Source organism: Colobus angolensis, unplaced genomic scaffold (genome assembly GCF_000951035.1).
Source record: "Colobus angolensis palliatus isolate OR3802 unplaced genomic scaffold, Cang.pa_1.0 Scaffold174, whole genome shotgun sequence".
NCBI lineage: Eukaryota > Metazoa > Chordata > Mammalia > Primates > Cercopithecidae > Colobus > Colobus angolensis.
The window spans coordinates 474,193-485,535 of NW_012114866.1; the positions used below are offsets into that span (position 1 = coordinate 474,193).

Here is an 11,343-nt window from a genome sequence, read left to right on the forward strand (position 1 = left end):
GGAGGCGGAGCTTACAGTGAACCAAGATCGCACCACTGCACTCCAGCCTGGGAGACAGAGCAAGACCCCGTCTCAAAAAAAATAACTACTCATATTTGTTGCCTATAAGATGGAGAACTTGTCTGTTTTGTGTAGGGGTATAAAAGGAATCACAGTTTACCACATAGCTCAGCTGTGAATTTTTATTCATACCAATTAAATTATACTGGGAGATGGAAGATAGTAAGAGAACATGATGGTTGGGATGAACCCAACCAAAGGATGAACAGGGAGTTGACTTGTCACAATGTCAATAGATATGCCTGCATCTGAAATAAAAGCATATAAGCATGTAGTTTACAGAAATAGATGTAAATATCAAAATAATGAACTTATAGTTGAATAATGATTGCCTCTGGAAAGAGGAAAACAGAGAAAAAGCAAGGCACTCAGGAGAATTGTGTACATATATGAGTATATATATATATATGTACATTGTGGGATTACATACATACATAACTTAGATAAAAATAAAAAAGAACTAATGATGTAATTTTAAAAAATTAAGAAACTAGGTATCTAACACTATCCGAAAATTTCCCAAATGAAACTTTTACGTGATTCATTTTATATTCTCTAAAAGGCTTTGGTAACATTATGAATGCTCATAATACAAAAATAAATAATGAAATAAAATAATGAATGATACAGTCAAAACTGGAAAGTGCGGAGGAAGGAAAAAAGAAGAAAAAACGACAACATTAGCAAGACTTCACCTTAAAAAAATAAATTAAAATATAGTATATGTTTGCTCTTTTCCGCATTGTACCTAGACAATTCCCAAATTTGATATATCAAAACAGAGGTTTAAGCATATATATACTTTTTAACATTGTCAATATTTTATATCTTTAAATAATTTTTCTGAACATATTTTAAAGACCCCTTGGTATTTAACAGTATAGATATGCCACCCCTTATTTAACAACCTGAGTCTCTATGATGTGTAATGGTATTCCATTTTAAGTATAATATATTTTAGGGGTTTTTTGTTTGTTTTTCTTTTTTTTTCTTTTCTTTTAAAGTGGAATCTTGCTATGTTGTTCAAGCTGGTCTGCAACTCCTGACTCAAGCTATTATCCCATCTCAGCCTCCCAAGTAGCTGAGATTAGGTGAACACGCCACCACGCCTGGCTTAATAATATTTTTTAAAGTTATATTGTTAACTACTATGATTGAGAACAACAGTTCATATGAAAAGCTCCAATCACATTAGGAAATTTAGTATGGAATTATATCACTGACTGTAAAACATAACAACATTTTTATCATTAAGAAGAGACTGATTCATTAGTCAATAAAAGGAGTTTATTGACCTATAATGAAAAAAAATTAAATATGTACTTACATCACATGACATTTTCAGTTCACTGATTAAACTGGACATATTTCAAGCTATATGTAATTAAGAGTGCCCAGTAATAAAAGGACTAAAGGAAGTTACCTAAATTGAAATGGACTCTTCTACAAATGGTAGCTCTAAAACTAAGGTATGTTAAGTAGGGATGAATGTATGTTGTATTTTGTGATCTTTCATATTGAACATATCATGATAATAAATATATCAATTTATCTGCATTGTCTTCTGTTTCTTAAGTATATGCCCCAACTTGCAAACAAGATTGCAAATTCTTTAAATACCATGCTAAAGTCTTTGCCTCCAAACTTGTCCTCTCCAAATGTCCACACACAAATTCTTCGCACAGCGCTCAACCTGGTCAATTGAGACATAATCATTAAGTACCAATAAAAACTTGCTGGGTCAAACTGCATACTGGATCCCTGAATTTCCCAGCAACTCCAAATCTGTGAGGTGTCTTTATAAATTAAACATATCAAAAATGTATCTGTTGGCCAGGCACAGTGGCTCATGCCTGTAATTCCAGTACTTTGGGAGGCTGAGGCAGATGGACATCTGAGGTCAGGAGTTCGAGACCAGCCTGGCCAACATGGCAAAACCCCATCTCTACTAAAAATACAAAAATTAGCTGGCTGTGGTGGTGCACACCTGTAATCCCAGCTAATCAGGAGGCTGAGGAAGGAGAATCACTTGAACATGGGAGGTGGAGGTTGCAGTCAGCCGAGATGGCACCACTGCACTCCAGACTGCCCGATAGGAGTGAAATCCCATCTGAAAAAAAAAAAAAGAATCTCTTTTATAAAGTATATTTTTATGCTTGTAAGTTTACAAGTATATCATATTTGATATTAGTGTGTCGTACTAATAACAAAAAAACAGCAACTATTATCAAGCATTAATTTCTCAGAATCTTTCTAAAACACATTAAACTCAAACATCATAGGAAATTAGTTGACATGGATAATGAGATATTAAAGGTATTCACAAGATCCAATAATATTGATTTCTATTAATATTTAGAGATGGGATAGAACATTATTTCATAGAGGTATTTGAAAAACAATAAATGGGGGCAAAGTCTCTTTTATGTATTTATTTATTTATTTTTTACCTCATTTCCATCTTCATTAATTATTGAGATGTAGTTGGGATGAGTCTTATTTGGGTAGGACAATAGGACATCATAATGAGTGAGCTCAACAGAATCCAGGCCAAATTCTTTCCACTGGGATTGAATTTGCTTTGCAAGTTGAAAGTTTTGTTCTGTTCCTGCTAAATGTGGTATCTGTGTAAAATTACTGGTGAACAAAAATCAAAACTGGTTAGATATTAATGTTTAATCAACTTTTATTCCAAATCAACAAAATAAAGCAGAGTTACACAAAAATACTTTGAAATGTGATATGTTAAAACATTAAAGTGGTACTATTATTGCATGAAATAGATTTTCGAAGTCTGCTTTGAAACTTTTATATTCTAATTTGTACTAAATCAAGAGAAAAATTGGAGAAATTGATTTTTGTATCATTATGTATAACCCTATGACTATACCCTCATATGGTAGATTAATAAAGTGTCATATTCTTTCTTAAGACCTATACTTCTTGGAACTTACATGGAATTCTCTGTCTATATCACTGTGTAAATTATTGAAACAGACAAAAATATTTTATCCCGAAGACCGAGGTGTGACGTGGCAAGAATTACTAATAATTACATTTATTTAAATAGTGAGAATTATAGACAAGCGATAAACTTTTTGACTAGCAACCATTTATGAAGTATCTTCATCAAAGAATAATCTCAACATACTGACACAAGTTCAAAATGAATCTCTTGTACTTCATCTATAATACAGAGTAACACAATTAAAATCAATGACAATAATTAATCTGAAGAGTAATATCTTTAACAAAGAAATTATGTGGCCAAAATTTGGCTACCAGGAATATTTTCAGTAGGGTAATTTCTCATTTAATATATTTAGATTCTGGTGCTTTTGATTGTTTTAAATTTCTCCCTCCTGGGAAATTTATTGTTTCCCTGAAGAGCTCACTGGTTAGTATTTTTAACTTAAGCCTTTAAATATGTGACAAGATATTATGTAGAATGAAAATATGTGTGTGTGTGTGTGTATATATATATATGTATTTCATAAACTTTTGGAACTTCATAAATTTCTAGTTTTAAATATGTAGTTTTATTAAATCAACATAATTCCATCCTTATGATGATTTAAAAAAAAAACTAATAACCAACACGGCTATGATAATCCCAGTTTCAAGTTTCATTCTGCCATGTGTTTTAATTTTTTTTATTTGGTGAATCAACAATGAATTAAAGTAACTCAATTTTTTAAAACTGGAATTTCCTGTAACTTGTTTACTTTTAATAATTATATTAAAGTTAGTTAAATTGTATTTATAAAAATAGTATTAAAATCCTCATTTGGTAAATGTTTAGGGGCAAACTATCTTACACAGAATTTCTAATATGGAAAATATTGTAACAAAAAGAGCACAAACATAAGAGGCAGCTAAGGAGTCTCTATCCCTTATCAGTGAGCACCTGCAGGGAAAACAGAAAAACAGCCAACATGTCACTATTTTCTTGAATATTACAAAGATCACAAACTGCAGTGTAACTAATGTAGGATGTAGATTTCCCCAAGTGCCAGCTATGCCTCTGTCCCTACAAGCAAAAGGAATTACTATGGGGAATCCTGAACCTACTCACAAAAAAGCGGGAGAAAATCATTACAAGGCTATGCTACTGTAAGTGAATTTTCCTGTAACAGTCTTGTCACTACCAACTAGGAAACAACATTTTGCTGTTATCAGGGTTGGGACTCACTCATATGAACAAAACACGTCCTGGAAAAGATTAGTACGAAAAGAAGATCCATTGCAAATGCTAAATAAATCAATGAGCATAAATCCTGTAAGTGGTCTTACACAGGTGTTGTCATTAACTCAGTATGTAACCCCAGCTGTGTCTTGAGTTTCTCATCCATATATGGTGAGAACATCACTATCTCATTACTTCACAAAGACTTGAGGCTCAATTAGATTGTGTATTAAATAGCCCTTCTCAATGATTTTAATCACTTGAGACGTTGTGTCACAAGTTGTTGAACCTACTAGAATATCAAATTTTGCAAAAAATAAATAAATAAGAATAAAAAAATGCAAATTTACAAATTTTCCCAAATAGCCAAATTCTGTTTATATATCACTGTAGGGCTGGGTTTAAATGTGTTTCTAGTATTGTCACATTATCTGAATTTTTTTTTGCTTTTTTTTTTTTTTTTTTTGGTAAGAGGTGGAGTCTCATTCTGTTGCCAGGCTGGAATACAGTGGTGGAATCATAGCTCACTAAAACCTGGAACTCCAGCCTCCTGAGTAGATAGGACTGCAGGCACATGCCACCATGCCCAGATAATTTTAAAAAATATTTTGTAGAGACAGAATCTCGCTATGTTGCCCAGGCTGGTCTCAAACTCCTGAACTTAAGGAATCTGTCTGCCTTGTCCTCCCAAAGGGCTGGAATTACATGGGTGAGCCACTATGCCCGACTACATTTTCTCAGTTCTTAAAGAGAGCTACTGTTATTTCTGTTTCAGTACATTTCATCTTGTTTACAAATAATTTGGCAATGTTTCCAAGAGTTAAAGATGACTTGAAGGCATTTAGTAAAAGGTGGAATTAGCTAAGCATGGTGGCATGTGCCTGTAGTGCTACCTGCTGGGGAGGCTGGAGCTCCAAGCTGCAGTGAGCTGTGATTGTGCCACTGTACTCCAGCCTGGCAACAGAGTGAGACCCTGTCTGAAAAATAATAACAATAATAATAATAATAATTGAGATAATGTGACAAGACAATACTTGGAACATATTTAAACCAGTCTGACAGAGGTGTACGAATGGATTTTTGCTATTGTGGAAAATGTGTAAATTCTTATTCTTACCTTTTTTTTAAACACAATTTGATATTCTAGTATCAATAAATGACTTGTGACACATATCTCAAGTGATGAAAACATTGAGAAGTATAGTTGAATATGTGATTTAATTGGGTCTATATATCTGTATTCAAATACAGACCAGTAAAATTCTGAGACCAAAAGTCTAAAACACCTTTTAAAACAATCTTATCTTGCAAAACAAGGTGGAAAAGGAAAAAATCCCTCTAGAGATGCAAAATGGTAAACAGATCTGTGAATTCAACTGAGTGTTTTCAAAGAAGGGAAAACACATACAACCCTGTACCTCAAGGCAGAATGAAAATAAAAACTGCTCCTAATTAATCCTCCCATTCACTACTGAGGCAGATATTTCATAGACAGTGGGGGCTTTTACGAGCAGAACAAAGGATTATAAAGAGGGACAAGATGGAAGGTCAGAGGCTTTAATAGTCCCTGACCCATGGGTATATTTTAATTAAAAGCTCTCTGATGGACAAATGGCAAATTGGAAATCTAGAGAGTTTAGGAGGCTTCTGGAGATTCTGTGGTCCTTGGAGGAATGAGAGGGAATTCTTTCAATTTCTTTATTTTGTGTGTTTATGCTGAATATCCTCCGGGTAGAGGAGCGTGGTTAGGGACATGGAGAATAAACAAGAAGCTGAGTGCTTAACCTTGCTTGATGGTCCAAAAAGAGAAATAAAGAAAGGCATTTATTTTTCTTCTTTGTTGGTCAATCTATGTCACAAGTTAGTGTTACAGGTAGTTAGACAGGAGCAAGGCAGGAGAGGTCTCTCCCCCGGACCCACTAGAATGTCAGGTGATTGTTGGGTTCAGCAATTATCGCATTGTGTTGTTCGGTTCAGTAATTATCGCATTGTCTCTAAAAATGATTCAGCAGTACCAGGGAGAGGCCAGTTCTTGATGGTCCCCACCTGTTAACAACAAACTGTTAACTGAATGCAGACTCCAGGGAGAAGGAACTTCCTGGGCATGAGTGTTAGAGACAAAAATGGTATAGTATAATCTTCCAGGTACACTCCACCAGAAAAAGGAAGACAGCCTCAGATGGGCCTGTGTATACTTTCCTACACACATTGCGGGCGCTCACTTCCCAAGGGTTAGCAGGGCTCTGCACATGAGGGCAGCCCAACCTAAGGGAAGAATCATGGGAACGAGGCAAGCTTAAAAAAGTCCTAGGATCACAGTTAAGTGGGGCACTTGGCCTCTCACCTTCATGTGCCTGCTTGGCTCTCTTTCAAGCGTACATTCCTTTCTTTCCTGTCATAAGGCCTTTTAAAATAAACCATTCCTGCTCTGGAACTTGCCTCAGTCTCTTTTTCTGCTTTTGCCCCCAGCTGAATTCCTTCTTCTGAAGAAGCAAAGACTGAAGTTGCTACCGACTTTATGGATAGGCTACTGGTAAATTGGAGTAACTTGCATCTCTTCCACCACTAACATTGGGAAAGGAAGAAAGCTGGAACAGCAGCTCTGTCCAGGAGTAAAGACCATACCTTGCCAGGCCTCCACTTTTATTATACCTACTATACATTATTATAGTGGAAAAAGTGCAACAGGCAGAGGAGGGGTTTCCACAAAGATAAAGAAGTTCGAGCTTCAGAGTCTCACATTTAAAAGGTCCTTTCAAAGACCTCAGAGTTATCCTATCAATTTTTATTTATACTTTTAATTCTGCTGTAATTAATACAAATATATATGTGTTTGATTATATGTATGCACATCTATGCACACCTATGTGTGTGTGTAAAATGGTCTTTTAGAATTACAACCTTTATTCACCAGGGAATCCTGCAATCATTAGAAGGACTTCAAGTATTTTTTGACACATGAGCTAAGTCAATTTGTAAAAATTCACAAAAGGATCTCATGCTTTGAAAAAAACAAGTATTCTGGGCTGGGTGCAGGGGCTCACGCTGGTAATCCCAGCACTTTGGGAAGCTGAGGTGGGCAGATCACCTGAGGTCGGGAGTTTGAGACCAGCTTGACCAACATGGAGAAACCCCGTCTCTACTAAAAATACAAAATTAGCTGGGTGTAGTGGAACATGCCTGTAATCCCAACTACTCAGGAAGCTGAGGCAGGAGAATCGCTTCAATCTGGGAGACGGAGGTTGCAGTTTGCCGAGATCACGCCATTGCATTCCAGCCTGGGCAACAAGACCAAAACTCCGTCAAGAAAGAAAGAGAAAAAGAGAGAAAGAAAGAGAGAAAAAAAGAAAGGAAGGAAGGAAGGAAGGAAAGTATTCTAATCAATTTTATATAGTAATTCTATATAAGTATTTTCTTTTCGGTTGCTTTTTCAATTTACTTATTTATCTCTTTTGTTCTACATTGGAAATAGCTATTTCAGAAAGTAGGGAGATAGCTTTTAAAATATGCCAAATATATGCCCTTTGACTTCATTCATATCATAATAAGATCATTATTCCCATTTTACAGATGTGGAAAAGAGAGCTCAGAAAGGTTGAGTATTCATCCAAAGTATCAATAGACAAAGATGGAGTTCAAACTCAATTCTAATTCAAAGTCCTTTTTTTTTTTTTTTAACTGAAATGCACTATCTTTCTCTAAAGCATGAATCGGCAAACTAGGTTCCACTGGCCAAATCTGGCCCACTAACTGTTTCTGTATAGTCCATAAGCTAAAAATAGTCTTTATATTTTAAATCGGTTTAAAAAATAATAATATTTTTGACACATCAATTATATGAAATCCAAATTTCAGTGCCTATAAGGAAAGTTTTATCAGAACTGACAGACTGTTTATGTATTTTCTATGACTTCTTTTGTGCTGCAATAGCAGAGCTGACTAGCTGTGACACAGATCAGCTGGCCTACAAAGGCTGGCCCTTTCACAGAAAAAGTTTGCTGACTCCTGCTCTAAACCTCTGTAATGACAAATTTTAGCTGAAAGTATAGTCCTCCTCAGATGAAATGTGATACAAGATCTTTAATAAATAAAACTTTAAGGAAAAAAGGCCAGTTCCTATATATACAATATTGGACCAAAACAGAATGATAAATTTTTCTAACAACTTGTCCGTATAAACTTCCGAGAAAGTGCTTACTGTAAGAACTTCTTGATGTTCTCAGCTTTCAGTTCATCCAAAAATGCTTTCATATTATGCTTTGGAGTAATGTTAGTAGCTTCACTGGAGGATTTTATAAACCATCCTGAAAAATACATCCAAATATAGGCATGAGATATGAGCCTATAGATAGGATTTATTATTCATTATTGTTGTATGTATCATTTGTAAAACACAAATTATCAACATTACTTCTGACTTTGAGATTTTCCTGAAGTTTAATTTATCTTGCTTACTTTCACTGAAAAAAAATCATGCAAACAGATTTTTAAGTTACAAACCAATTGAAAAATATTTTTTATCTAACATCAATGATGAGTATTGCTGTTATTCTAAGAAATGTTTTATGAGATAATGAGTACCAAAATAAAATAACATTAATGTTTCAACTAATGGGTATGAACAAGATCTTCTGAAAATGAAGGCAAAAAGGAGATCCACCTTCTACCTTCATAAAGCTTCTATCTTCCTCTGCTGACTCAGAATAAGCATTTAATACATTTTTATGATGAATTAACTATGAATATATTTCAAATATATAAGTTATTTCCAAGTGTTGAAGGCAATTCAGACTTCTAATTTTCTCTGTTTCTGAAACTACAACAAACTGCTGTGAGAGTTTGTGTTTCCAGTGAAGCAGGCTTGAGAAATCCAAGTTCAGACAGCTACAATGAAACTACAATTTACCCAACCTCTCTGCCAGACATCCAGTGCATGCATAAGCAGCCAGAAGCAATGGATAGCTAGATCCTGCAATCATTAGACCTTACAGTTGGCTTTTAACCTAAAGGAGATAAGGCAATATTCCAGGGTTTATTTAGAGAAATTACAGGATCTGGGAATAAAATAGTTACAAAATTAGCACCCAACCAGCTTTCATGGAGCTTTCCAATTATAATTATGCTAGTTCTTAATCGCATGCATACAAATGGACATACATATACACATGCATATTAAAATACACGATTGGACGCAAACGGAAATAAGATTCCACCTGTGCATAAAACAAAAAGACTTGGATTAGAGTGAGGGATCAAGAAACAACACACTGAGGATGAGATGCTTGAATTGAGATCTGAAAAATGAACACGATAAAGAGGATGGAGGCCTGTAGCGGGAGGGCAGAGCAGAGAATCCTAGGGGGTTCGGGGCGGGCATCAATAAAGAACTCTTCTGTGTCAGCCACTGAGCAGGGAATACAGGGACAGAAGTGAGGGCAATACCAGGAAGAGTAAAATCCTTTTAAGAGATGAAGAATGTTATGAGCACAGTGTGCAGTTTAAAAATCTTTTAACAACCCCAAGGTGAAGCTAGTGGAAGAGACTGAATTTGTTTAAACCCATCTGGTCCATGCCCTGTTCTTCTAAATCCCAAAAGAGGGTCAAGAATTCCGAGCAGGAGTGAACTACCCGGTGATACCTTAGACTAGTCCTGTGCATTAAAGTCCAATGAGGAGCATCTTGGTAAAAGAAGACATAAAGTGGCGAAAATCCCAGTACTGTGCTACGAGATTTGCATGCTATATTCTTTACTATTATCAATAATTTACAGATAATATTATCTTTATCATAAAATAGGGAAACTAACGCTGAGAGGGACTCGGTAACTTGTTCAAGGCCACTAAGAAGTGGCAAAGTCAAAATTGGAATTTAATAAAAGAGTCTGAGCTCGCCTGTGCTGTTCCGCTTTTTTTTTTTTAGAAAGTAGGATTAAGTCTGCAAATCAGTACACAGGAAAAACCGCAAAAGACCTGCTGGTAGAGATCTGTCCGGATCGCTGACCTGGTTCACACAGTTCCCAAACTTGCCTCTGTTACTTCCAAAGAAGAAAGAATGCACTGAGAGAAAAAACAAACAAACAAACAGCAAAAAACCAAAAAAACAACTTCCTTTGCAGCAATGTCCTGAATTCTACCGTACACTTGAAACAGTACAACCCGATAAAAACCTTAAACAGGTCTTGGTGCACAGCTCCCTGGGCGGCCTGGTTCAACAGCCCTCAGAGGTTGGCGCTCGTCCTAACCCCTTAAAAGTGCCTTGTCTTGCAGGGTTCCAGCACGTGGAACCTTCCTATGCCCAGTTTCAGGTTCTCTCTGTCCTACCCTCAACCTGAGTGACTGTCCTACAAGCAGCTTGTGGAGAACTCAGCCCTGCAGCGTTCCCAGCCACCCTCCTCCTAACTCGAGGGGTGCTCACCCCACATTACCCCGACCTTAATCGCCGCCCCTGGGGAAGACCAGCAACTGGACCCCACTCCGCAGCCGACCCGCGAGTCCCGGCGCCGCAGCACCACAGGGAAGACTCCGAGGTTTGCTCGGCGAGGCGCGCCCCTACCGAAGAGGAAGCCGAGGAGAAAGAAGCCACCCGCCAGCACCAGTGCCCCAGCGCACAGCCAGCGCGGGCGGCGCGCGGTGGCCACAGCCGAGTCGGTTTCGTGCAGGAGATTCCACATCTTAGCGCGAGCAGAGCCGGCCTCCCGGGACCCGCGCCTGTGCTGCTGCTCCACTGCGCGCCCTCCGCCCACCACGGCGGGGTAAAGTCTCTCTCACACTAATGCCTCGCTTATCAGCCCTGGAGGCTGGAATTCGCTCCCAGCCCTGGGGTTCAGTTTCTCCCCGGTAGCAGTGTTTCTAGAGGGCGCTGAACCAATCGGAGCGCGCGAGAGGCAACATCTGCCTTCAGGAGAAGGAAACCCGGCCCCTTTTGAGAGGCGCCTTAAAAAACAAGCAAACAAACAAACAAACAAAAAACTTTCTTGGAAAATGTACAGCTCTTGCTTAAAAATGAGAGGAAGAAAGAGAGACTCTCCTCTCTCCACTCCTATAATTATGAGGAACTTTTATCCAGCTCTGACATTCTGTAAAATCTTTACAATACTC

The 11,343-nt window shown here is 37.2% G+C and overlaps 1 protein-coding gene across 5 annotated transcripts in view; it reads right to left on the reverse strand.

Moving 5' to 3' along the window:
• The window catches only part of FOLH1B (folate hydrolase 1B), a 63,824-nt gene extending 52,652 nt beyond the window's left edge, over window positions 1-11,172 (reverse strand). For 2 of the 5 annotated variants that reach the window (XM_011938466.1, XM_011938464.1), the window contains exons 1-4: window positions 10,799-11,172; window positions 9,153-9,249; window positions 8,445-8,550; window positions 2,511-2,697 (exon numbers count right to left, since the gene is read on the reverse strand). In XM_011938466.1, coding sequence (XP_011793856.1) covers window positions 2,511-2,697; window positions 8,445-8,550; window positions 9,153-9,225 — 366 coding nt within the window. In that variant the 5' untranslated portion in view covers window positions 9,226-9,249; window positions 10,799-11,172. The remainder of the gene's footprint in view (window positions 1-2,510; window positions 2,698-8,444; window positions 8,551-9,152; window positions 9,250-10,798) is intronic. The other 3 variants (XM_011938465.1, XM_011938463.1, XM_011938467.1) reach the window with 2 other exon arrangements.
• Between the last annotated feature and the right edge of the window lie 171 nt (window positions 11,173-11,343).